Genomic DNA, 27854 nt, shown 5'->3' with positions numbered 1-27854 from the left:
AAAGACCACACATGCCGCAACTAAGACTTGTTGCAGCCAAATTAATTAATTAATTAAACACACACACACACAAGTGTGCCAAACAGAGCAGAGCAGTTCGGGAGCAGAGACAGCTGGCCCTGGCTGCCTGAGGGAGCAGAAGGCTGAATTTACAACGGGTCACGGAGAAAGAGATGTCATCAGGCAGGCTCATCTTTCCAGGAGGCGAAAAGTCGTTCCCAAGCTTCAGAGGAGGTGTCAGCCTGATCCCAGAGGGGAAGGCCACAGGAGCAGATGGCGGTAAGGCCAGAGAGCCAGATGCCGGCGGGTGTCTCCCGGCCTGAGGGCTGCTGGGTTGCAGCGCTGCAAGGCTGACCTCTTCTGGCCAAGGAGGCACTGCACACAGCAGGCAAAGAGCCAGGTGCTGCTTCCTGCAAGTGGTTTCTGATTCCCAAGGTTTCGATGGCCCCTTCCTACAGGCAGGAGGTACAAACTAGGGCAGCTAGAATCTTTATTCTGTTGTTATAGGCAAAGCACCATCCTGGCCATCCATCTGGAGGGCCACAGTTCTGCCTGCCCCGAATCCAGTCCACCCAGTCTGAGAATCAAGCTCCCTCCAGCAGGGAGGCCTGCTCCACACTCCAGTCCAGGGAGAGGCTGGGAAGGCAGCCAAGGCTGCCTGAACCACCTCAGGAGGGTGCTGCTGTGGGTCTGCGTTTCTCTCCTCTGTGCTTGAAGCTTCGCAGTGGGTTCTGTGTCTTTGCCTTCTGTGGGGGCAAAGTTACCGATTAACTGTGGGGAGCAGACGTCTGTCTGCACATAACGAAAGACTCAGAGAAGTGGCTGGTACTGCTACTCGGCAGGCCCTGCAGGCCGCGAGCCAAGGACAGGTGCTGCTTCCGGCACCGCAGGTGCCCACCTTCCTCCTCCTGCGGCGTGGAGGACGAGGAGGGCGGTGGGGACAGGGGGGCAGGTCCTCCTCTGCTCTGGAGGCTGCTCATGGTGGCCAAGGGAAAGCCCCGGCCGCCACAAGTCTGGCCAGCGGCCGGGGGTCTGGGGCCGGTTCTCAGGACCTCGTTCCTTCCTCCTGAGGACGAGGGGCGAGCACACCCCTGTGCCAAGGGAACCAGACTGGGGGTGGGGTGGGGCGGGGAGCCCTGCAGCCATCACCAAGGCCCCAGGGGACATACCTTGGCCTTCTTAGAGGCAGGGGGCTTCTTCCGCTTCTTGTGTGGGTGGACCAGGCCGCGCAGAGCAGGAGGAACTGGAAGAGATGGCTGGCTCAGCGGCTGCCCCCACCGCCCCGTGGGCCTGCTCCCACCCCCTCTCCCGCCGGCTCCATCTCCAGTGGCTCCCAGCCCGCTCTCCCCTCCTGACCCAGGGCCTGGCACTCCGATCCTCACTGTGATCATAAGAACACACGACTATCTAGTGTCACAGCGCTGTCCCCAGGGATGCCCACTAAAACACATCTCTACAGTATGTGTCACAGTAAGGGTGAAACAGAAGAAGGAAAATTAAGAAAGAAAACGCTGCTAAAATAGAAAAGCAGCCTCCACATAATTCCTTCCTATGTGGCCCTTCCTCACCTGTCAGGTGCCACCATCACTGCTCGGGACCTGCTACATGACCCCTGGCCTCTGCCCTCTCACCCACCACCCAGGGCATAGCTCAGGGTCCCATCCAGCCAGGTCACAGGTCCTGACAGGCCTCTGAGCACCACACTGCCACACCCTCCCATGTCACCCCGACCCCTAAAGGCCAAAGGTTTTGGGCAACCACTCTGCTCCTGTGTGACAGAGAGGATGGGATTCACTTCTGAGGCAGGAGACAGATGGGCCCCAGGTTAAACATTTACAACTAGCTTCCTGTTTACACTTTGAAAATAAAAATAACAGAACAGTATAAGTAGCTGGACTTTGTCTCCTGCAGAACTTCAAGATAATGGGAAAAGGAGTAACAGAAAGGAGCTAAGTAAGCCCTGCTTAGGTAAAAAATTAAGGAGACCACGTATTCTTCATTCATGGGGTCAAGGAGACCTCCCAGACTACGCAAGCACAAAAAGGTTCCTCAGGGGAGGGGACACTAGACCATAAGGTCTGCCAACCTCCCGAAAAGCCTTGCACTGGAATTCACCTTGTCTAAAAGATGCGCTTGCACATCCAGGAGGGCCCTGCGTCAGACCTGATATGGACTTGGGGCCACATAATGCAACATGACTGGCCAGATGAAAATCAGAAAACTGCCTCCACATAAGTGGTCTAAACCATCCCAAAAGGGACTTCCCTGGGGGTCCAGTGGTTAAGAATCCACCTGCCAATACAGGGGACACAGGTTCGATCCCTGGTTCTGAAAGATCCCATGGACTGCGAGGCAACTAAGTCCATGTGCCACAGCTAAGTCCATGGTACTCCACAACAAGAGAAGCCATGACAACGAGAAGTCCATACACTGAAACGAAGAATAGCCCCCACTCGCCCCAACTAGAGAAAGCCTGAGAAAACACAATGAAGACTCAGAGCAACCAAGAATAAATTAATTTAAAAAAGAAAAAGCTCATAGCTACTTCTCTCTCAGTTCACCCATCTTTTCTCCACATCCCTCTTCTCTCCTAATAAACACTTCACTTACCTTTTTTTTTTTTTTTTAACTTTTTCCCTAATTCTTTCTTCAAACCAGGCAAGAGTCAGGGCCCTGATCCCAGCCACAAGTCTCTGGGTGGTCTAATAAGGTTAGGATACAGCGCCCTCACCGCTGTGGTCTAAGTTCAATCCCCACTCAGGGAACTGGGATCCACTTCAAACTGCCACACAGACCACCCAAAAGCCATCCAAGATCACACCCACTCCTCCCCTTCTCCCCCTCCTCACTCCTCAGACCAGAACCTTGGTTGGTATCCCTTACAGCTCACTTCCTGGGGAGCCTGGCCCTATCTCTCTGGCATTTTCCCATCTCTCCTGGATCTTTCCCATCCACTTGCTTGGGGTTCTCCTTGCCATATCCACCAGCTTACGCTGGGAAAGGGGTCTGCACTCACCACTCTGCTTCCTTAATGCACTTTAAGCATTTTCAGCATAGAAGTCACACACACCCATTACCAAAGACACAAGGAGTATCATTACTGGGTGCAAAGGGAGCAAGGCTCCTAAACACATCAGCTGGGCTTTGGCCTCATCTACACCATAGAAACCACTCTCGGGATCCATTCTTTTCTTGGCTGTGCCATGCAGCATGCGGGATGTGGGATCTTAGTTCCCTGGCCAGGGACTGAACATCAAACCCATGCTCCCTGTGCAGAGTCTTAACCACTGGACCACCAAGGAAGTCCCTCTTGGGATCCATCCTTGACCTCATAACTGTGATCCTGATATCCCTCATCCCCACAAGGCTCAAGCAGGTCTATTCTCTATTTCTCACCCCTCACTTCCCCGGTCAAATGTTCTGGACTCAGACACCCAAGGGCAGCTTGGCCTGGTCACTAACCCCAAGTCTCCTCCAGCACGAGTAGCACTGCCTCCTACCTGCGACTCCCACATCACACCCAGTCACTCCCTTCTACACACAGGAGGCTGCTTGGCCAGGTATTAGCTCGCTCGTTCATAGGACCAGGCTCTAGATGTGAGACCCCTGGCCTTGAAAGCAGAGTGCTGCCCTGGTTTCCTGTCTCCCCAACAGAGAGCAATGCCTACCCAGGGGCACTGTGCAGAGTTATGTCTGTGTACATGCTCGCTGCCCAGTTCCCAGGGTTCTGTCACCCCAGTGCACGGCAGCCCAGGGATGAATGCGCAGCCCGCCCCCAGCCCTGCTCACCCAGGTAGTCAGGGACGTTGCCCAGGTGAGGCTTCACCACGGCGGGGTGTAAGGGCAGGTCGTGCCGCAGCAACTGGAGGTCCCTGGGGTTGTCTTCAAAGTATGTCTGGCAGGGGAGAGAAGCAGGCACTGCATGGTTGGTCCTCCTTTTGTAATTTTGCAGGTTTTTTTTTTTTTTTTTTTTACAGGGGAGTTTTTGAACAGGTAGCCTGTGTTCCAATTGTTAAGGCTGAGATTTCCCACTGCCTTGTCAATGGGGCCCCCTCCCAGAGGCAGCTCCGTTTCTGGTTGCTCATATCCCCTCAAGTGCTCTGCACATGCAGGAAGACATGTGTCCCTGCTCCCACTCCCTATTCAGTGGGGGCAGTTAGGAGCAAGCCACACCCTCCTCACCGGGAATCACTCCATGGCCGTGCACCTTCCAACTGACACACAAACAGCTGCCTCCTCCTTTTGTGTAATGCACACCGCGTGAATGCACCTGACTTGGTTTACTGCGTCCCCAAGGTGGACCCCCTGGTGTTTCCACCTTGGGAATCATAACGGAACTCAGGCACCCATACAGTTGTGAGCTCACACAACTCTTACAACTGTGTCAAGAGAATAAACCCCAGAAGCTGTGCTTCTGATGGACACAGCCACTGTCCACCTCAGAGACTGGGCCGATTCACCTCCCAGCAGGACAGCTGGCATCCTTGCTCACTCGTGGCCTGCTTCCTCCCCATGACCTGCTAAGGCATGGTCTGCCACCCAGTTCACCTCCTCTCACACCCACAGCTTTGCCGCCGGCCTCCAGGAAGGGCGATGCCCTGGAGCCTCCCCTTTCCGTCCCCCCACCACAGCCCCTTACCTTGAGCTTCTCTGAGTGCAGGAGCTCCTCTTTGATTTCCTTCAGCCTTGCCTCGCGGATGGCTTGTTTAGTCACTGAGCGCATGGCATCCTGGGGGCAGACATCAAAGGTCAACATGGCAGGGCTGGCTAAGCCCGCCCTCCTGCCAAGGTGCTGAGCAACAAGGGCCTGACTCTGGGTCCTGGAGGAGCCCCAAGTACCCACATCCCCACAGGCCCCACTCACCCTGCAGCGGTAGCGGAAGCCCTCGATCTCCTCCATGTGGAACTGGTAAGGAAGCAGGACAGGGGCCCCACTGTCTGCAGAGAAGACAGCAGTGAGGGTCCTGCAGACTTGGGCAGGGTCTATGGAGGCCTTCTGCTCAGAACCTCCCATGTCCACTCCCTGGGGTGAGGCAGCCGGGGATCCAGCCCACTCTTTCCTCACATTGCAGACGTGCAGCAAAAAACCTGGGTCTCATGGACAGTTCATGACAGGGGATGCACCCTGCTGCAGCCAGGGCAGTTTCCTGTCCCCCCGTCCTGGGCCCTGTCACATCTCTCAGCCTTAGGACCTGCCCACTCGCCCACCCTCCTACTCTGAGGCCACTCTAGCCACAAAGTACGTGCGATAACAGCCACAGAGCACTAAGGAGCACCAGACCCTGAAGTTTAAAGTGTCACAACAGAAGCCTGGCCCTTTCTCAGGTCAGTGAGGGCGGGGCTCTTACCTCCACTGAGAAGCTCCTCGATCTTGCCCAGCTGAGACTGCTCTGTGGGCAGCACGAAGGTCAAAACTATGCCGGGGTTGTTGGCACGTGCCGTCCTGCAAGGAGAGACAACCCAGCCCGTGTCTCTGGCTGTGTGTCCCACCGTGTGCCCACAGTCCAGGTGCCCAGCCCGCCACGCCTCAGTCCTCCTACCTGCCGGCCCTATGTATGTAGGCCTCGGGGGTGGGGGGGAGATCAAAGTTGAGCACGGCACATACGTGGTGGAAGTCTATGCCCCTGGCCACGCCTGCCTCTGGATCAGAAGCCCTGTAAGAAAACATGCCAACCTCAGACCGAGCCCTCCTCTCCTCAGAGGCCATGTTCTCAGACTTATTTAATCAGCATGACGACTAAACAAAGGCTGGTATGGAATTACAAGACACTGTCACTAGTAAGATTCTTAAACATCATAACTGTGCCAGGAGCTAGAGTAGTGGGGGCAGCCAAACCCTGGAACTCACTGCCCACAGCGCAACCCGAGAACCACTCTGAGCCAGCCCACCCGAGAGGCAGGCAGGGACTGGGGGCTCCCCCTCCCCCGAAGAAAGATCCTTCGTCCAAGTCACAGCCAGTGGAGGCTGGGCCACCTTCCTCACAGGATAACAGCATGCCAACAAGTCAGGCAGTACGGCCGTTTATGCTGCCCATGAAGCACAGGCCTGTGTGCCCTTCACTCCCTGCCCCCACACGCTAGTTTCCCAGTCTTCTGAAAGGTGGGTCTCCCTGGCAAGGAATGAGAGGAAATAAAAGTGGACTCACTTGTCCCGCTTGGGTCCTTTGCCCCGATGCTTGCCCTTGACTGGAGGCCCCAGGACTTCAGCATCTGTTGCTATGACGCAGTCGTAGAAGCCCTGGTTGAACTGCGAGATGATGTGGCACCTGTGGCCCAAGAGCAGACAAAAGTCAGACCCAAGAGCACTGGAGGCCTCTCCCCCACCCTCCACCTGGTCATAACGGTCATCCTTTCTGACTCTTCCCTCCTCTTCAATTCTTCCCCAACTTAATCTTTGTGCTTCAACCTCCTCAACTGAAGATGGAATTATAGTTGGTATTGCAGAGTTGTGAGAGATAAAGTCATTGAAGATCATTCAAGCCTGGAGCCCTCAATCCACTAAGCACTTAAGAAACAAGAAGAGCAACCATGTCTCCCCTTTTCCATCCCCATCTTCAACCAAGACATGGGAGTCGGCACACCTGGAGCGTAGTGGAAGCTCTCCATTGAGCACACAGGCGGGGATGCTGAATTGCTCCAGGAATAGGCGCAGCCGGTAACTCCGCTCCAGAGTGTTGACAAAGAGCAGAGACTTTCCCCGAATCAACGACAGCTTGAGCAGGGCATATAGCAACAGAAATTTGTCTTCCTCAGTCTCACAGACCACCTGAAACTGCTGCAACTGGTCTGGCCCTGGTAGCTGGGACTCCTGTAACTTGAGGGTAACCTAGGGGAGGACAGGCCTGTGGTCAGGAAAGAAAAGAAGACAGAAATGCTACTGCAAGCCGCTGGCTCACCAACCACAGAACTAACATGTTAGTGGAGGGCGCCCTGGGTCCCTTCCAACTGTGTAATGTCAGAATTCAAAGTATACTAACTACTGCAATTTACAAAGGACATAAAACTACACACAATTTGGGGCACAAATCAAAGAGAAACACACTATAAATGACTATAGTGAAAAGAAAACCCCTACAGTAGCAACCTTTCTGAAGAGTAAAGTTCACATATGGGGAGAACTTTGGTCCTGCTGCTCAGAGCAGCCTTTCTGCCCTTTGGGGGTCCCTGATCTCAAGGCCTTTAGGCAAAGCATGGTTTGAACCCAGCGGATACTTGGGACTACACAGTGATTTTAGGTTGGAGGACACAGGAGTGCCTAACAACATGGGACTTCTAATGCCTCAGAACCAGGAATACTAAACGAGGAATTTCCAACCCCAAATAACAAAGGGTTCCTTTGAGAAGGCAGGAGCGAGTCCTCTGAGTCTCCTGACGGTCCCACGGGGCCCTTACCGGGTTATGTAGTACCAGCTCCTTGAGGGCGTGCACATCCTCATTAAAAGTAGCTGACATCAGAAAAGCCTGGTAAATCCGGGGCAAGTGACTAAAATGAAACAGAGCCCCATCAGACTCCAATTCTAAGGCCTCTAACAGGGGCAGATTAACTGGCCCTCTCGCTCCAGGCCCTACTGTGTATTCACCATCCTTTCTCCTTACCAGAGAAGACTCTTAAGTTCCTCCTCAAAGCCAAAGGAAAAAAGAAGATCAGCCTCATCGACCACCAGCAGCTCCATGGAGTCTCGAAGCTTCAAGTTGTCTTGCTGCAAGTGGTTTAATATGCGGGATGGGGTCCCCACCACCACATCGGGCTTCTCCATCAGTACAGCTCTGTAGACAGGCGACACCTCAGTATTAAGTAGAAAGTAGCAGCTGGGACCTCACCCCAATCAGCCCTTGTTTTTGCTGCACACAAACCCCATCCCACATCCCAGCACGGATTCATTCCCTCACAGCCCTGCTGTTCTAACCCACCTCTGAGAGGCTGAGTCTTCAGCGGCTGACACGTTGGCCACCCGGATGTCTCGAGCACAGTAGGCAGCCAGCTGCTGAATCATGGATTGGGCCTGCCTTGCCAATTCCTTAGTCGGCACAAGGACAAGGGCTCTCACAGCCTGCTCTACTGCAGGCCCTGTCTGCAAGACAAAGACTTCAGCCAGTCAGTTATCATCATGGCCACTGGATGCTTTTCTCTACCTCTTCCAGGCAATCTGATCATGTACTATGACTTCAACACAACAATATTGTTGTGTTTTGATCACCCCTTCACTTACTTTACCCACCTCTGAATGTAGATCAGAAGGCCCTTTCCCAAGGCACTGAACTCAACAAGGATAACTTACTTTATCATTACAAAGTTACTTAAAATGTGTCAGTTACTGGACAACCACCAGTTACTTCTCTGGTAGTCCAGTAGCTAAGACTCTGTGCTCCCAATAGGCTCAGGTTCAATCCCTGGTCAGGGAACTAGATCCTTCCTGCCACAACTAAGAGTTCACATAAAACTACTAAGGATTCCCACATGCCATGAGGAAGAAGGAAGATGCCTCAACTAGGATCTGGAGCAGCCAGACAGAAGATCAAACTAGTCAACCCTAAAGGAAACCTATCCTGAATGTTCATTGGAAGGACTGATGCTGCAGCTGAAACTCCAATACTTCGGCCACCTGATGTGAAGAACTGACTCATTGGAAAAGACCCTGATGCCAGGAAAAACTGAAGGCAGGAGAAGGTGATGACAGAAGATGAGATGGTTGAATGGCATCACCGACTCCATGGACATGTGTTTGAGTAAGCTCCTGGAGTTGGTGATGGACAGGGAAGCCTGGCTTGCTGCAGTCCATGGGGTCGCAAAGAGTCAGACACGACTGAGCAACTGAACTGAACTGAGTACAAAGAATAATGGTCGCAAGGCCTGGACTAGAACCCAAGTAACCTGAATCCCAGCTCAGAGCGTTTACCAGAAAATCATCAGGTTCTCTTAGATCAGCCTTCATGTGTAAGAGATCCAAAAAAGCCCGGTTCTTGGGGAAGACTTGGGTGCGTGAGTGTGGCCGGCACAGCTTTCCAAGAGGGCACAACGGAACTCAAACGCCTGCATCTCCCTTTCTCGGCCTCTGGGGCCCCTCCCCCGACTCACCGCCTTCCTGTGGAGCAACAGCTGTAGCATCGGAATGGCATAAGCGGCGGTCTTCCCGGAACCAGTGCGGGCGCGAGCCAGGAGGTCCTTCCCTTCCAGCGCCAGCGGGATGGCCTTTTCCTGGATCAACGTGGGTCGCGACCAGCCCAGATCGGTGACGGCCTAGGAGAGACAAGGGACGGCTCAGGCGGCGTGCTGCCCTGCCACCGCTCCCATCCACCGTCGGTTGGGCTCCTCAGCCCTCCCCGGTACCTGTAGGAGCCGGTGGTCCAGGCCCATGTGTTCGAAGCCCAACGATTCTTGATCCTCCATGCTGCTGCTCTGTAGTGACAGTGCGCAGGCGCGACAGGAAGAGCACGAGAACGCGCGTGAGCCGGTCAAAGCAGCAGCCAATCAGTTTCAAAGGAGTTGGCCATGGCTTCCGGTGTTCCGGCTGGGGTCTGCGGCTGCTGCTGCGCTCTAGCTGTGGGGTCTCGGGGGAAAGGCGGCGGGCGGCGGAGAGCCCACGGGTCCTTGCCGGTCCCCTGACACTACCTCTAAATGGCGTTCTGGGTTAGGGTTACCTGCGGCAGAGGTGGGGCTCCGTGGAGGTGGATGAGGTCCCCTCCGTGCCCGCCTCCGCCCACCGACACCGGCCACACAATCCTCAAGTTTCTCCACCAGGTTGCATGTTTATGGCTTTACCATCATCTAGCACTTGGTTTTTAACAGCCTCGCCCTAGCAATTATATTGATAAATACATAAATGTTTAGAATGCTCGTCTGTGTACTACCTAAGAAAAGGGATGCCGCGGGTGGTACCTTACCACGTTTGGGAAAAAAACTGGTGAGTCCTGCGCCCTTTCCTGCCATTATGCATCTGGGGAAATCTTTCAGGTTTATGTGCAAGCATTAATTGCTCTGCCACCGACTATGCTTAGGAAAAGTGCACCAGCATATGTGTTACAGTGTTGTTTGCCTGTAGCCGTGGTGGGAACGTGGGAATCTGAAATGCGGCAATGACTTTCAGAGTAAAAAGCAAGTGACACTGGGTGTACCAGCATATAATAGAGGCCACCAGGGCTGGGCTAAGGTTTAGGGTCACAGGCAGAACAAGGACAGGCTATAACAATTGAACTGTCCAAGAATGAAGTTTGGAAGAATGAGTAGCATAAGAAAAAAGGAAGGTAGGTTGCTCTGGGGTTCCCAAAGGTAGCAACCTGTGTTGCCTGCACAGCTTGGTTAAAAATAATAATTCTTAGGCGTTCCCTGCAGGTCTGGTGGTTAGGATTCCAGGCTTTCACTGCTGTGGCCTGGATTCATTTCCTTTTTGGTGACTGAGATTCCCCAAGCAGTAAGACTCAGCCAAAAAAAAGGGGGGGGGGGCGGATTTTTGGTCCCAACTTATATCAGTTTGCTATTGCTCCTGTAAGAAATCTTCATAAATTTGGTGGCTTAACACACTTACTGTCTTACAGTTCTGTAGGTCATAAGTGTGACAAGGCCTCTCTAAGCTTAAATCAGGTTGGTGGGGCTGTATTCCCTTCTCGAGGTTCTAAAGGAGTCTTTTTTTTTTTTTTTTTGCCTTTCGCAGCTTCACTTGTGGCCCCCTTGGTCTATCTTCAAAGCTATTAATGGAGGTTTGAGTCCTTGTGTCACATCATTACAACCTTCTTTTGCCTCCCTCTTGCATTTTTCAAGAACCTTTGTTATGACATTGGGCCCTCCCAGATAATCCAGGACAATCTCCCTATTTTAAAGGCAGATGGTAGCAACCTTAATTTCTCTTTGCCATGTTTGGTAACATATTCACAGGTTTCAGGAATTAGTACATCTAGTTGGACATTATTGGGAAGTTGTTAGTCTGCCTACTATGTGTGTTAACAGGGATGCAGGATGTCCATCTCTTTGTGACCGCATAGACTGTAGCCTTCCAGGCTCCTCTGTCCATGGAATTCTCTAGGCAAGAATACTGGCGTGGGTTGCCATTCCCCTCTCCAGGAGATCTTCCCGACCCAGGGATTGAACCTGGGTCTCCTGCATTGCTGGCAGATTCTTTACCGTCTGAGCCACCAGGGATGCCCATTCTGCCTACCACACCACACCAAACATAGTCAGACTGGACGTAAATGTTGCTCAGGAATCTATATGGATGAGTTTCTCAGGTGACCCTATGCATCTATTCTGACATGGGCCCAGCATGAGATCCAGAAGTCAGGCTCTGGGTGTTAGAGGGTGAGAACTGAGAGCACCACAGGTAAAGTGAGGCTGGAACCAAAACATGGAGATGGGGACTGGGCCAGGGATAATGGGATGAGTAGAAAGACTCCTGTGCCCCCACAGCCTTTTTGTATAAATATAGACTATTTGGTAAGGATGTTTTATAACCTAAGAAAGCAAGAACTTCAGAATGGAATCAGGGTAGTATTGGGGGAAAAGGTCCCCAGAATTCCTTGGATGTAGCCAAACTATTTTCTAAAATTTTTCCCAGGCTCTATGGTGTCTGTGAATACCACACACCAATGTGGAAACTCTTTTCCTCACATCTACCACCGATTAGCCTATCCTCTGGCAATCAAGATTCCAACTGTCCCATCAGTATAAAGGTGTGATATACTCCCACCTCTGTCTTCACTCCATTCCCCTATCAAAAATTCACAAGAGGAGAAACCGAGTACCTACTGACCCATCAGCATAATTGAGATGCACAGATGGACAGGCTACTTCCTCTATTCCTACAGCCTAGACACTAGTGTGCTTTGCTGGGTAGATTCCTAATAACAGCCACACAACAGACGTGTGTTCCCTTTCTGACACATCCCATGCTCCTAAAGAGCCCCAGGCCAGAGGTCTACACACCAACTAGTTTCAAGGCCACCTCATTTTCCGTGTTAATTCTAATATTAAGAGTATTATGGTAAATATCCAAATAATTTTGGATGAGTCATTTATGGTGTTTCACCACACTGGACCGTTAACATGGTCACCCCAAACTGGAATTTCTTAAATATTTACAAAAATATTAAGTGAAAAGGTCTAGAAAACTAAATTGCTTATACTTCTATAAGTAAAAATAGATACACATGTAGAATAATATGGAAGATAAAAACAAGAAGGGAAGAATTTAGTTTTGTATGTCAGATAAATAATGTATTTTAAATAAATAAAACCATGAAATAAAATGTCAAGAATGGGCAACTAATGGTATTAAGTTTTATATGGCAGAAAGGCATGAGGGAAGTATGCTAAGATGTGTTTACACTTATGATTCCAGGGAGCTAAGAAACAGATACTTAATCTCTTCACAGGATTCCTTGTTGTCAAGCCTACGTGGCTGCCCTCTGTGCATGGCTGAGCCACCACCCTGTCTGTTCCCGCACCCTAGCCTCACAAGCCCACATGCCCAAGTCCGCTCCCAGTCAGCTGCAGAAGCACCCAGACCAAGAGCTTTTCTTCCATCTCCTTTTGTGCCTCCCCTCTGCCCACGGCCTCTTTATTTCATTTCAAACACAGCTACTACAACACGTTTTATTTCACTGGAAAAATCTGTATAAAGAACCAAATCTGGTTCCCGCGAGGAAAACATTTACCACAGCTTAAATAAAAGTTAAGGGAAACGGGAGGGTAACAGTGTCCTGCCTTGTGTGAGCTCTGTCACTGCCTCACTCTTGAATTCAGGCCCTGTGTGATGGAAACCACAGGTGTCCTGGAGAATTCTCTGCCTGGCCCTCTGATCAGGCCTTGAGAGCAGCTGCTCTCTGGCCCTGAGAGCTGAAGTCCTGGGAGCTGCCATGGTCGTTAGTTATCAAGGATGTGTGCATAAACAATGCAGAAGGGACTGCACCGGTGTTTTCAGCTAGTCACACAAAGGCAGTAACACTTCAACTAGGAAGGAAAATATATAATTTTATCAAAAAATAGTTCTAATATATAGAAAAACTTTTCAATTCTCTGGGGCCTTTGGCCCTATTTACATTCACAGAGCTGCTGAGTGAACCCAGGACTGAGAGCAGAGCAGTGAGGCAGGCCTTGGTGGAGCATTTTGGTTGCCTACTTCGTAAGTAGATGAAGGGAAAGGTTAAAGGCGTAGGAGGGTTTTTCATTTGCTTATTTTATGAGAAAGAGGGGAAATCACTGGATGCAAAAGAAGACTTAGTCCTGGGTCAGTTCCAGCTCTGCACAAACCCCAAGACAGATCTTTGAAAGCCTGGACCAGTGTCCTGTGTCCTTGAAAACCAGTGTTAACAAGTGGCTGATCTGAATGCTTTGTTGCCATGGAACCAATGTGGCTTATATTCTTTTTTCACTTTTTTTTTCCCTCAGAATCCAGGTGGATAAGATATTGGGTGGGGAAAGTACCAAATAATTGAGGTGACAGGAAAGGGTCACGTGGTGAGGACACTACACCAGCTTCTTGGCCTCAAAGAAGCTCTTGAGGTGACGCATCTGCCAGATGCCAGTGAGGATGAGGATGACAGTCTGAGCGATGGACCACCACAGGACCCGCTGGTTGGTGCTCTCACTGATCAGACGGAAGCGCTCTTCACGATACTGCGTAGGACAATGGACCCAGGGTTAAATGTGCAGGAGAGACAGTCTCAGCTGTTGCAAGGTCCTTCCCTCCCATGCCACTACTCAACTATGGGACCAAACACCTTTTGAAATACTGCCTCTGATTCCCCTGGGAGTGCCCCAAGGAAGTAACATGCTGCCCCTCCATGAGCTTCTCTGCTAGAACAGAAATCACATTCTTAAACCATTTAAAGCAAGATCCCAAAATAAGGAGGCAGGCAATGGATTTTGCTAGAGGGTGAACTGTCCTCTCTACACTTCATTCTACAGAGCTGAAAAATGGCTATCTGCATTGATACCCTCCGTTCCAGTCTTTGAACAGCCTGCTTCCCAAGTAGGGAAAGCCCCAAGAAGAAACTTCCAGGTGTAATGGGTATAAAGGTCAACTGCCATGGCCAAGTACAGTGACATGCCCTTACCCTTTGGTAATCCTGCTCCTTCTGGATCTGCTCCACCTGATCAAGCAGCTGGCGGGCTCGGAGCTGCAACTCCGTCAGCTTATCCTTGGCAGCAATCTCAGGGTAGTTGTTGGCATGCTCCCCAACCTGGATGTCTAGGTGCACACGCTAGGAGGAAACAAGGTTGGACCCCAAAGTCAGAGCCATTGTGAGGTTATGATGTCTAAGTGATGCAACCTCTGATGGTCTGTTCCAGGCTATGGAACATACTCTTGTCCCTGTGGGACAGGCAGGCAACGTCTATTTCTTATTTGTAACTGTGCCACAAAGAGTTACAAATGATGTGCCTGCTTGCTAAGTCGCTTCAGTTATGTCCCACTCTTTGTGACCTTGTGGACCATAGCCCTCTAGGCTCCTCTGTCCATGGGTCCTCCAGGCAAGAATACTGGAGTGGGTTGCCATGCGCTTCTCCAGAGGATACGCCCGACCCAGGGATGGAACCTGCATCTCTCGGTCTCCTGCGTTGGCAGGCGGGTTCTTTAATAAATCAAAACTTTGGAACCAAGTGACAGATTCTGAGCTATGGCCAAGAGAAAACTGTTACCAATCTGCCTCCAGCAAAGAGAGCCATCCTGGTAGAGTTGGAGTGCAGGCAGATCTGATGGTCACCGGGAGTGTGGGAAGTGAAGGTGAAGCGGCCCTCTGAGCCGTACTGCCGGGAGAGCACCACCTGCAACAGAGCAGTCAGTGAAAGCCCACACCTTTACTCTAACCTCGCCAAGTGCAAGCTCGTGTCTTATGAGCTCTGTCCACCCCAAGAGCTCTAGTGAAGGTGGCCCTACCTTGCCTTCAGGATCCTTCACCTCCACATGCATGCCCAGGCCGGGGGTCGAGGGCAGGAAGACCTCCTTCTGTTTATCCCACATTTGGGTGCGGTAGTTCCCTGCGGAACAGACAGAGCTGTCACAACCCGCCTAGTCCGTCCGGCTCCCACACTCCGCGGCTCCCGGGACGCCAGGCAGGGGGCACTGCTCGCCCGGTCACCGTCCCGCGCGTCCTCAGAGTGCCGCTGCGAGCGGAGAGCCCGACGGCGTCTTGGGGACAACTCAGGGCCCGATCCACCCTCGCCCCGCCTGACCGATGACCATGGTCTCGTCGGGGATTTCCTCGATGAAGCAGCGCTTTTCGGTCTCGCCGATGTGGAAATAAAGCCCCCGGGCGCTTGCCGCGCACAGAGCAAGGAGCAGCAACGCCGGCAACCCCATTGCCCGCCGACGCCCAGCCGAGACACCTGCCAACGCGCGCCCTCTGCCCAGTGCGCATGCGCGCACCTGCGCCCCACTCCTTGACGACGCAGACAGACCAGGCGCAGGATGCGCTTGCGCGGTGACTCCCGCTCTGCGTCCGCTCCGCCCCGCCCCGCCCCAGCCCCGCTCGCGTCCTTTAAGCCAAGTTACAGGGCCGAGGGGAGAGTGCGCAAACGCAGGACGCCCGGAGACTGGCTGGTCCCTTCCTCTCTCTGGAGGCGTAGTGGGTTCCGTCAACAACCAAAAAGCGGCTTCTCCTCAGTGCGCATGGGCGCGCCTGCGCCCTACTCCCAGCAAACGCGGCGTGGCAGAGCCAGAGTACGGAAATGTTGACAACTCCTTCGCCCCTGCTGCTTACCCGTCAGCCTGCGCCGGGGCTTGAGTCCCGTATCCGGAAGATTGGGTCGATGTAGGCTTCCGAACTCGGGGTCCACCGTGGAAAGGAAAGCCGGAGTTCCCGGACCGACAGACCGTTCACGAGACTCCGAGTAGGCGGATACCGGTGTGAGAAATCGTGTAGGAGCCTCAGGCACATTCGGTGCCGCCTGGAATAGGGGCTCACCGAGCCTTTGGAAGCCATGACCTCGGGGTGGAGGCCTCACCTGGGTGGGGCTCCAGACAGACCTACAGGAAACGGTATTCTAAGCCGTGAGGCGCCAACAGGTTTAGGTGTTCCAGATTTTAGGAGTTTATCGGTTTTGTTGCTTGAGATGACAGTGTTGGAATGATTATTTTCTGACACTCCTCTGCTAGGGGTATACACAGATAGTCACCCGGGGGTGCTTACCAGGAAGAGAAAGTGGAGATTGGGCTAAAGGTGAGAGATGTGTGGGAAGAGGGACAAATAGAGACGGTCCAGTGGTCACTAGAACTGCACCAAAAGGGCGAGGCTCGGCGGCGTCTCCGCCTCTGTTTCCAGCCCTTATTGTTCTCTCTCAACTTGTCCAGCTGCTCATTGTCTCTAGGTGAAGATGTGGAACATGCAGTCCCTCGGGCTGTGGGTCTGCTCCACTGTCTCACGGTGGTTTAGGGCTCAGAGTGGAGAGAGATGTGAAACAGAACAAAATCCAGCCTCTTTGGTCTGATGGGCCCATGACAAGTGCAAGTGGGGGCCCAGAGCTTGTTCTGCTGCTTCCCATCCTTCCTAAACATAAACCCTGTAAAAATCATTCTTATCGTGCTTAGTGTTGTGGTGGTTTAGTCACTAAGTCGTGTCCGGCTCTTGCGACCTCATGGACTGTATCCTGCCAGGCTCTGTCCATGGGATTCTCCAGGCAAGAATACTGGAGTGGGTTGCCATTTCCCTCTCCAGGGGTCTTCCCCACCCAGGAATCTGCGTAGTGTTGGATATGTTCCTATTTATCTCTTAAAAAGTGGGATTGAACCAAGGCAAATATCCTAGTGGCATTAAAGAAGTTTTACAAGGAAACCCTTCCTGAGCAGCAGCAGTTGTGCAGTGAGGACGGAAAATAAGATCTCTTTTGTCAGAAGCTGGAAATTTGAGTTTAAGTATGAAATCTGATTTTTAAATATTAGCATATGGCTCAGCTTTAATGAAATGGACAAGAAGTCACAGTCTGGCCACACTCAGCAGTCAGTCGTGCGAACAACTTGTGATCTCATCCAAATTCAGTAGGGGATAGTCTTCTTGTTTAAGTGATGACCTCTGTGCAGGTTCCTCCCTTTTCCAAGGTTCTGTGTCCTTCACCTTCTTTTGAGCAAACTGGTGCAACTTGAGAATGAATATCTGGGCTAAGAAAATTGAGGAAAAGTCTTGAGGAAAACTTAGAACGAGGAGATCTATGAGGCATGTTTACATCTCCTAATGAGAGCATTCCTCTTGTGGGACAGAGGAAGGCAAAAAAGAAGCCAGAAAGGTCCTTACTGGGTGTGGAATTAGAGCAAAGGAAGGTTGAAAATTTGTCTTAAAATTTTTATTAAGAGAATTTCCAAACACATAGAATAGTTAACAATGAGCTTTCAAATACTAGCAACCCGTTTCAGCAGCAATCAAAATTTTGTCTTATTTTATTTATCCATTTCTGCATTTTTTTTCCTGAAGTGTGTTAAAGATTCCCTGGACATCATATAATTTTACCTATAAATATTCCAGTGTATTTCTAGCCAATAAGGACTGTTAAAAATAACATTATCACACCCAAAACAAAAATAACTCTTTAATAATTCTAGTACTAAAAAAAAAATAAATAATTCTAGTACTTAGTATATTTTCAGTGCCCCCCACCCCATCTCAATAAACTTTGGATTGTTAAAAAGGTCTATTTACTACATTCATTTATACATCTTTTAAACCTCTTCTGATACATAGTAGTCACACCTTGTCTAAGGGGGATATGGTCCAGGACTCCCAGTGAATGCCTGAAACCACAGATTGTGCCCAAAATCTCTCTCTCATGTGTTTTATTCTATACATACCCATGATAATGTTTATGTTAGGCACAGTGAGAAATTAACAATAACTAATAGCAAAATAGAACATTATACTGTAATAAGAGTTATATGAATATGGTATCAGAAAGTTTTGTTGTACAAATTTAATGCATTTTCCATCTTAACTAAGGAGGAATCATGTTGTGGTTGTAACTTTTGCAGTTTGAAGTTCAACAGCAAAACCAGCAAGAATTTTTCTTTCTTTACAATTTCACAGAAGTTTCACCCTTTAACATAGATCTTAACAACTTCAGCATAAGATTTCTTTTTCTTAGTAAGCTGAGAACTTTCACCTTTTCACTTAAAGGAAGCACTTTGCAGCTTCTCTTTGACTTACCTGAATTGCCAACATCACTACTCTTGCACTTTGGGGTCATTGTTAATTAAACCGAAGCACTGTGATAGTGGTGCAGCCAGTCTGATAACTAAAGAGGGCCGCTATAAACAGGCAGGATACGCCTGGACAAAGAGATGATTCTTGTCCCAGGCAGGACAGAGCAAGATTTCACCATACTACTCAGAACAGTGAGCAATTTAAAATTGATGAGTTGTTTATTTCTGGAATTTTCTATTTAATATTTTCGGACTGCTGTGGACCACAGGAAGCCAAATCTGTGGATAAGCAATTCCCCTTCCCTTTCTATTGTTGATGATGGTGATGCCATCTACTTATTGAAGCAATTTGATCATTTGACCTGTAGAATTTTCCACATTCTGAATTTGGTTGATTGTTTCTTAATGTGACATTTAACATGTTTCTCTGCCCTTGGTATATCCTTCAAACAAATCTAGAGCCAGTGAGGATTTACAGTAAGACAGTGTGTTTCAGTGCATTAAACCCATTACCCTTTTTAATGCTCAAATTCTCCAATAAAACATTGTTTTGCTATACCCTTTTGACACAATTCTAGTAGTCTTTAGGGTCTTCCTTGTTTTCCATTTTGCACATTTCCCGTTGTAGGCGTAAAATCAGCCATTTATCCAAGGAATTCTAAATCCCTTTAGCAAAAAATGGTATCTGTATTTCTTTTTTTCTTAAAAAGAACCCTGTAATTTGTCCTAATTGATGGATAATCTTGATATTATTGGGACTTTCCCAGCGGTCCAGTGGTTAAGACTCCATGCTTCTGCTGTAGGAGGATTAGAGATCAATCCTAATCAGGGAACTAAAATCCTGCATGGCACAGCCAAAAAAAAGATTGCATTCCCCACAGGAAGAAACCTGTCTTAGGTAATCTAATTCCCCTGGTCCCAGACCTTTACCCTGCAAAGGTGGGAGGAAGAAATTCCTGCAAGCCTTGACCTAGGCTAGCTAGCCATTCATTCAACCAGTATCTGCTGAATAGCCATTTGTACCAGACACTTTTAAACCCTGGGAACACACTGGTGAGCAAAACAGAAATCCTTGTCCTTGCAGATTTATTTTTATTATTGTCTATCAATAAACAAGATAAATGAGTAAATACATAGCATGTCAGATGGAGGAAAGTATCAGGGAGGAAAATAAAGGGAGTATAATGAGTTGAATGGTGGTCCCCCAAAGACATGTCAGTGTTTGAGTCCCCAGAACCTGTGAATGTCACCTTACTTGGAGAAAGGATATTGCAAATGTAATTAAGGATCTTGATGAGATAATCCTAGATTATCTATGTGGGCCCTAAGTCCAATGACAAGTGTCTTTATGAGCGACACAGATTAGGATGACTACTATTAACAAATAATAACAAGGCTTCCCAGGTGGTTCAGTGGTAAAGAATCTGCCTGCCAGTGCAGGAAATACAGGTTTGATCTCTAGTCTGGGAAGATCCCACATGGCACAGAGCAACTAAGCCTGTGTGCCACAACCACTGAGCCTGCATTCTGCAACAAGAGAAGCCACCAAAATGAGAAGCCTGCACACTGCAATGAAGAGGAGCCCCTGCTGGCCACAACTAGAGAAAAGCCCATGCAGCAACAAAGACGCAGCACAGCCAAAAACAATTTTTAAAATGTTCACTATTATAATAACAGAAAATAACAAGTGTTGATAATGTGGAGGAACGAACCTTTGTGAACTATTGGTGGAAACATAAAATGGCTCAACCACTATGGAAAGTTGTATTGAGGTTCCTCAAAAAAATTAAATTACATGCATGCATGCTCAGTCACTTCAGTCATGTCCAACTGTTTGCAACCCTCTGGACTGTAGCCCGTCAGGCTCCTCTGTCTATGGGATTCTACAGGCAAGCATACTGGAGTGGATTACCATTCCCTCCTTCAGGAGATCTTCCCAACCCAGGGATCAAACCCAAGCCTCCCACATTGCAGGCAGATTCTTCACCGCTGAGCCACTAAGGAAGACCCAAATTACCATATATCCCAGCAATCCCACTTCTGGATAGATCTGTAAAAGAAAGCAGGATTTTAGAAAGATATTTGCACATCCATATTCATAGCATTATTCACAATACCCAAGAAGTAGAAGCAACTCAACTGTTCATCAGTGGGTGGATAAAGGATAAACAAAATGTGATATATACAAACTATGGAGTAGTATTCAGCCTTAGAAAGGAAATTCTGCAATATGATACACCATGGATGAACCTTGAGAATATTATGCTAAGTGAAATAAGCCAGTCAGAAAGGACAAATATATATGACTCCATTTATATGAGGTATCTAGAGTAGTAAATTCAGAGACACAGAATGGTGGTTACAAATGGGGAGGGGGAGAATGGGGAGTTGCCTATTGGGTAGTTCAGTTCAGTCGCTCAGTTGTGTCCAACTCTTTGCAACCCCATGAACTGCAGCACACCAGGCCTCCCTATCCATCACCAACTGCTGGAGTCTACCCAAACCCATGTCCATTGAGTCGGTGATGCCATCCAACATTCTCATCCTCTGTCGTCCCCTTCTCCTCCTGCCCTCAATCTTTCCCAGCATCAAATGAGTCTGCTCTTCACATCAGGTGGCCAATGTATTGGATCTTAGTTTTACGAATGTTGAGCTTTAAGTCATGTGCAAAAAGATGATGTTGGATTCCTACTGCACATCATATACAGTTCATCAACATCAGTCCTTCCAATGAATATTCAGGACTGATTTCCTTTAGGATGGACTGGTTGGATTCCCTTGCAGTCCAAGGGACTCTCAAGAGTCTTCTCCAATACCACAGTTGAAAAGCATCAATTCTTCGGCACTCAGCTTTCTTTCTTTATGGTCCAACTCTCACATCCATACATGACTACTGGAAACACCATAGCCTTGAATAGACAGACCTTTGTTGGCAAAGTAATGTCTCTGCTTTTTAATATGCTGCCTAGGTTGGTCATAACTTTTCTCCAAGGAGTAAGCATCTTTTAATTTCATGGCTGCAGTGACTTTGGAGCCCAGAAAAATAAAGTCTGCCACTGTTTCTACCATTTCCCCATCTATTTTCCATGAAGTGATGGGACCAGATGCCATGATCTTAGTTTTATGAATGTTGAGCTTTAAGCCATGTGCAAAAAGATGATGTTGGATTCCTACTGCACATCATATACAAAAATTAACTCAAAACGCATAGACAACCTAAATATAAAAGCTAAAACCATAAAATTCTTAGAAGAAGGATAAATCTTCATGATCTCAGATTTAGCAATGGATTCTTGGCTGTGACAGATAATGAACATTGCAAAAATAACAACAAACATGGATAAAATGGACTTCAAAGTTTAAAACTGTTGTTCATTAAAGAACGTTATAAAGTAAAAAAACAACATACAGAATGGGAGAAAATATTTGCAACTCATATACCTGATAAGGGGTTAATATATGAAGAACTCTTCCAACTCAACAATGAGACAAAAACCCCAATTCAAAAAAGGGCAAACAACTTAAACTTTTCTCCAAAGAAGATACACAAATGGCTAATAAGCACATAAAAATTTGACATAATTGGTCATTAGGGAAATGCAAAACAAGACAACAATGATATCGCCTCACACATACTAATACGGCTATAATAAAAAAATTTCTTTAAGAAATTAAGTACTGAAGCATATGCAGAAGAACTGAAACCATCATGCACTGCTAGTGGGAATGTCAAATGGTATGGCCCCTGTGGGAAACAGTTTAGCACTTGCTCAGAAAGCTGGAGATAGAATTACCATATGACCAACCACTTACGCTCCTAGGAAATACCCAATAAAATTGTAAACAAGTACTTGACAGACACTTGTAAGCCAATGGTCATTGTCATGAAACCAAGCAGGACCCTGTGGGACTTTCCAGGGACAGACTCAAGTATCTCTGTCTCTCTTTTTTCTTACGATTTTAATTTTATTTATTTAATTTTGGCTGTGCTGGGTCTTCATTGCTGTTCAGGCTTTTCTATAGTTTTGGTACATGGACTTATCATGGCAGTGGCTTCTTTTGGTAGGAGCATGGGCTCTAGGGTGTGCAGGCTTCAGTAGTTGTAGCATGCGGGCTCAGTAGTTGTGGCTCACAGGCTCTAGAGCTCTAGAGCATGTGTTCAGTAGTTGTGGCACATGGGTTTAGTTGCTCCCATATGCCCATAGGCATGTGGGATATTAGCTGCACATAGGCATGTGGGATCTTCCTGGACCAGGAATCTAATCCATGTCTTCTGCGTTGGCAGGTGGATTCTTTACCACTGAGCCACCAGGGAAGCCCTCCCCTGTCTCTTGTTTGTAGAAAAGCTTAAGCCCCTAGGCTTACCCTAAGTTCCAAAAAGCAAATTTAATCAGAGAAGTGAGAAAAGGCAAAAACAAAGGAAAACAGTCCAGACAAGTTAATAATAATTTAGCCATAAAACAAAGTCAAGGACCTTTATAGTTCCTCCTCAAGAGCTGTAGATAGTATTCTGAACCGTATCCTTGAGTTGTTTTGCAGATACAAAAACCCCCACTAGGTGGAGGACGTTAACTGCATGCTGAACACAAGCACATAGAGCCCAGGCCAGCTGGAACCAGAAGGCTGATGTTGACTCCTGAAATAGCACCTAGTTACTTCACCACCAACCAATCATTACAATGTCCTCCAGGCACCCTGTGACCCTCTCCCCTAATGTTGCCTTTCAAAACACTTCCCTGGGAATTCTCTGGCAGTCCAGTGATTAGGACTCTGTACTTTCACTACCAGGGTCATGGGTTCAATCCCTAGCCAGGGAACTAGGATCCTGCAAGCCACGTGATACAGTCAAAAATAAAGAATAAAAATTTAAAAAACAAACGAAACCTTTCCTGAAAGCCATTGAGGAGTTCTGATCTTTTGAGCACAAGCTGCCTTTTTTCCTTGCTTGGCCTTGCAATAAACACTGTATTTCCTTTCACCACAACCTGGTGTCAGTAGATTGGTCTTGCTGCCAGTCAGGCAAGTAGACCCAAGTTTAGTTCAGTAACAGTAGCACTATTCACAAAAGCAAAAAGGTAGAAACAAACCAAATGTCCATCAACCGATGAACGGATAGACAAGGCGCAGTATATCCATAAAACAGAATATTACTCAGCCATGAAAAGGAAAGAAATTTTGATCCATGCTATAGTATGGATGAACATTGAAAGCATGCTAAGTGAAATAAGCAAGACATAAAAGGACAAATACTATCTATGAGATATATACAGTACCTCATATGATACTGTATATGAGGTAGATGGACTCATCAAGTTTATAGAGACAAAGTATAATAGAGGTTACTTAGTGAGAAGGAAGAAGGGAGGGGGGTGGGAAGTTATTGCTAAATGGTTACAGTATTTCTCTCTTTTATTATTATTTTTAATTGGAGCATAATTGCTTTACAATGTTGTGTTAGTTTCTGCCATACAATGACATGAATCAGCTGTATGCATATGTATATCCTCTCCCTCTTGGACTTCCCCCCACTCCCCACCCACATCCCACCCATCTAGGCCATCACAGAGCACCAAGCTGAGCTTCCTGTGAATTTCTCTTTGGAATGGTAAAATAGATAGTGGTTATGGTTGTACAACATTGTAAAGTGATTAATGCCACTGAATTGTTCTTTAAAAGGACAAATTTTTTCTTATATTCTACCACAATAAAAGGAGAAAGAAAAAAAATATTGGTTTGTTCCTTGGTTCCTTCGCTTTCTGCTAGTCTTTTTTTTTTTTTTTTTTTTTTAAACATTTATTTTTATTCATTTGGCTGCATAGAGTCTTAGTTGTGGCATGTGGGATCTAGTTCCCTGACCAGGGATCGAACCCAGCCCCCCTGTATCAGGAGCGCAGAGTCTTAGCCACTGGACCACCAGGGATTCCCTCTGCTAGTCTTTAAATCCACAGAACACATATCAGCCTAACTTTGTTCTCACAAGCATTTATGTATGTGTGTGTTCAGTCACTCAGTTGTATCCATCTCTTTGCAACCCTTTGAAATGCAGCCCACCAGGCTTCTCTAGTTTATGGGATTTTTCAGGCAAGAATACCGGAGTGGGTTACCATTTCCTCCTACCATTTCCTCCTCCAGCAGATCTTCCTGACCCAGGGATAGAACCGGAGGCTCCTGCATTGCAGGAGCAATAAGCTCATTCTTTACTAATGAGCTGCAGGGAAGCCCCTTTCAGTTCAATTCAGTTCAGTCCTTTACTTCCTACTTAAAAAACAAAAGAAAAAAAAAAACCCCACCTCTACTTTGCCTTTCCATTTTAGAAATGTGGGCTTCCCTGGTGACTCAGCTGGTAAAGAATTGGCCTGTAATGCGGGAGACCTGGGTTAGATTCCTGGGTTGGGAAGATCCCCTGGAGAAGGGAAAGGCTACCTACTCCAGTATTCTGGCCTGGAGAATTCCATGGATTGTATAGTCCATGGGGTCCCAAAGAGTCAGGCAGGACTGAGCGACTTTCACTCACTTCACTTGAGAAATTTAGAAATTGCTACAAGTCTGTATCACACTTGCCAGCAGGTGGCAAATTCTGTCAGAATTTCGGCCCAGATTCATACACTTGTGTCCTCTATGGATCTTTCAAGGTGAGATCCCTATGACCAGATGACTGCCCTTTGTCACCTCACTATCCCCGGCTATGCCACATGACACAGTCCTTGCCTTTAAGTTGTGGGGAATAAACACGGAGGAACAATTCAAGACAGTGTGGAACAGCCTTTCCCTACTGTCAGTCATTTGGATGCCACTTTCCCATACTAGTATCTAGTTAATATAGATAGCATATTAAAAAGCAGACATTACTTTGCCAACAAAGGTCCGTCTGGTCAAGGCTATGGTTTTTCCAGTGGTCATGGATGTGAGAGTTGGACTGTGAAGAAAGCTGAGAGCCGAAAAAGTGATGCTTTTGAACTATGGTGTTGGAGAGGACTCTTGAGAGTCCCTTGGGCTGCAAGGAGATCCAACCAGTCCATCCTAAAGGAGATCAGTCCTGGGTGTTCATTGGAAGGACTGATGCTGAAGCTGAAACTCCAATACTTTGGCCACCTCATGTGAAGAGTTGACTCATTAGAAAAGACCCTGATGCTGGGAGGCACTGGGGGCAGGAGGAGAAGGGGACGACAGAGGATGAGATGGCTGGATGGCATCACCGACTCGATGGGCATGGGTTTGGGTAGACTCGGGGAGTTGGTGATGGACAGGGAGGCCTGGCGTGCTGCGACTCATGGGGCTGCAAAGAGTCGGACATGACTGAGCGACTGAACTGAACATAGTCTTAAAATGGAAATTTTTATTACAAAATAAAACATTTTAGCATTACAGTAAATCAGAAAACCTATTACTTGCCATATATCTCAAAGATAACCTGTCACAAGTCAGGAAGACCAAGTAACTTCTACCTTTATTATTGTCCACCTAAGCCTAAGTCTTATCTTGGTCAGAAAAGGGAAAGAAGAAAAAGTGGAATTAAAGACACTTTAGCATTAAATGATGCTTTTCCCTTGCTAATAAAGACTGAAGAACTGAAAGGACTTTCTCAGTATGTGATTGCTTACAACTTACCATATTTCAACAAAATTAAGATTTTTGTCCTCCACATTTTGAAAACAGTGCTGTATCTACGATTGAGGTGTCCTAGTAAAAGTGGTTTTTTTCCCCCCTTTCTCAGCAGTAAGTAAAATAACCTCTAAAAGCGGATGGCCACTTGGTATTCGATGAAACAGCATAATAAACCATCCATGCACCAAGTGAAGGCTCCCGCAGGCCCGTTGCCTACTTTGGGAAAACCTAGTGTCAGGGTTAGGACTTCCTGGTTCTCACTCCACGGTCACTGCCTGCGGCGCCTCGAGCGCGCACTGCCGACCAAGGTTTGCTTCTGACAGCACACACCAGGTCAGTTCTCCATCAAAGGACTCCTGACAGCCTACTGCAGGAGACAGTACTTAGCAACACGCACACCCCCTTTCAGAACTGTCACGCAAGCCGGTCAGGACCGGACATGCCAAAAGCAAGCCACAACCTCTAAGCTAACACTATCACCCCAAGACGGCGCCACAGGAGATGTGGGCGCGACTCTGTGACGTCAAGGCCCCGCTCACGAGGTAGGGGCGGCCCCACTCGTCTCAGGGAGGGGCGGCGTGCTGACGCCACACGCTGAGGCGGGGCCGAGAGTTTGGTGCCCCGGAGTGGGGTGTCGGCGCCTCATTCGGGTGGAGCTGAGCCGGAGACAGGTAGGCTTGCGCAGCCGCCGGGTCCAGCAGGATTTGGGAGGCTCCGCTCCGGTCAGGCAGGCGGCGAGGGTCTTGGCATGGGGCAGGGCCACCGCGCCCTCGTTAGCGCCGCCGCCCCGGTGACAGGGAGTGGAGCTGGCTGGAGCGGGGCTGACGGGGGGAGGTGGGTGGGACGGAGCCTGACAGACGGACGTGGCAGCCAATGGTGCGGGGGGCGCCTCCTGGCGGGCGGAGATTGGCGGGTGCGGGCGTGCGCAGAGGTCGCGCGGGGCGCGGAGCGGCAAGCCATTGGCTGTAATGGGCAGGGGGGTGGGCTGCGCGGCGGATGTGAGGGAACGGGCGCAGCGGCCAGGGTGACCCCCAAGGTCGAGGAGGCATCACGTGGGAGTCATCAGGCTGTGTCCTCTCCCCGCCTGGACGGCTGGAAGGGTGGCGCGCCCTTGACGAACCGGCTGTGAATTGTGGGCATTCGTTTTTCCCAGAGCGCGAAGCCGCTGGTCGGCTTCTGTCCGCACTGACCCTTCGCCCCTGGGACGACCCCTTGAGAAACAGATTACTCTGCAGTACCCCTCTGTCTTCAGTGCCCGTAGTACTAATCCTTCCTGTGTTCCTTGAGGTGACGCCCTTGAGGAGCGGATTACCCCACAGTATCTATCCTGTGTATTCAGTACCCCCATACCCATCCTCCCTGCGCTCTTCTGGGGTGAACCCTTGAGTGAATTACCCTCCAGCACTTGGTACCTCCACTCTCTTCAGTACCTTGACTGTACTCGGCACTCATCGTTTCCATTCTCTGTGCTCTAAAGGGTGACACCCCTAATGGATGGGTTACTCTGCTGCACGCGTGCTCAGTGCCCATATACTCAGGAGCCCTCCATGCTTAGTACCCACAGCACCCATCCTCCCTGTGAACTCTTGGGGGGCAACACCCTTAATGGGTAGACTAGCTTGCAGTACCCTACTGTATTCAGTACGCTTCTTTCTTGCAGGGATATGGTAGCTCATGTTGAGATGAAGCGCGTTTCCTTGAGGAACACACTAGTGTACCTTTTCCCTTTCGCAAAGCTACCTGATGTCAGTGTAGTTGTGTCCCAAAGCTTAGTAGAAAACTGGTGGCGAGACATGAGTCCAGACAAGAACTTGCTCTCTCTGCCCTTCACCCATAACGGAGGAGAGATGACTCAGACCTGAGGTGTGAACTCTTGTTTTGTCCTGGGGTTTCTCCGCTTGGTTTTACCTGTACTTTGAAGCAGGGACTAGAGGCTGACTCCCAGGTTTACTGCTCTGAGCAGCTTTAGGATAAATGGCCTGGATGAAGTCTTGTTTGCACTGTGACAAGAGGTGCAAGAGTCAAACTGCAGTTTTTTGTGCAAGACCCTCACTGTCTGAAAATGTATAATACTATTCTAGCTTTGCAAATTAGCTGATCTTAGAAAGTTGAAGAAAGATTAGAGTATCCTGA

The 27854-nt window shown here is 48.8% G+C and overlaps 3 protein-coding genes across 6 annotated transcripts in view; 1 reads left to right on the top strand and 2 right to left on the bottom strand.

The window, feature by feature from the left end:
• Positions 1-25: 25 nt before the first annotated feature.
• DDX56 (DEAD-box helicase 56) lies at positions 26-9435 on the bottom strand. Its single transcript, XM_043872949.1, has 14 exons — positions 9329-9435; positions 9077-9238; positions 7912-8072; positions 7597-7767; positions 7393-7483; positions 6582-6826; positions 6147-6266; positions 5541-5654; positions 5349-5443; positions 4865-4938; positions 4640-4729; positions 3790-3895; positions 1170-1243; positions 26-746 (listed from the first exon to the last, which is right to left on the bottom strand). The coding sequence occupies exons 1-14, from the start codon at positions 9386-9388 to the stop codon at positions 669-671; spliced, it is 1641 nt and encodes a 546-aa protein (XP_043728884.1). The 5' UTR covers positions 9389-9435; the 3' UTR covers positions 26-668.
• Positions 9436-12569: 3134 nt separating this feature from the next.
• On the bottom strand, positions 12570-27173 carry TMED4 (transmembrane p24 trafficking protein 4). The gene is made up of 8 exons (XM_043871790.1): positions 27152-27173; positions 26261-26684; positions 15691-15956; positions 15164-15589; positions 14868-14968; positions 14630-14755; positions 14047-14193; positions 12570-13606 (listed from the first exon to the last, which is right to left on the bottom strand). The coding sequence occupies exons 1-8, from the start codon at positions 27171-27173 to the stop codon at positions 13457-13459; spliced, it is 1662 nt and encodes a 553-aa protein (XP_043727725.1). The 3' UTR covers positions 12570-13456.
• OGDH (oxoglutarate dehydrogenase) overlaps positions 26295-27854 on the top strand; it is a 67504-nt gene continuing 65944 nt past the window's right edge. For 3 of the 4 annotated variants that reach the window (XM_043871863.1, XM_043871864.1, XM_043871862.1), the window contains exon 1: positions 26314-26392. The gene's annotated coding sequence lies outside the window, so the exon portion shown is untranslated. Of the gene's footprint in view, positions 26393-27854 lie in introns of all 4 variants that reach the window. The other variant, XM_043871861.1, reaches the window with a different exon arrangement.

This window comes from Cervus elaphus, chromosome 18 (genome assembly GCF_910594005.1).
Source record: "Cervus elaphus chromosome 18, mCerEla1.1, whole genome shotgun sequence".
NCBI classification, from domain to species: Eukaryota; Metazoa; Chordata; class Mammalia; order Artiodactyla; family Cervidae; genus Cervus; species Cervus elaphus.
Note: the sequence above shows the minus strand (reverse complement) of the source record. Positions and strands in the feature narration are given on the sequence as shown.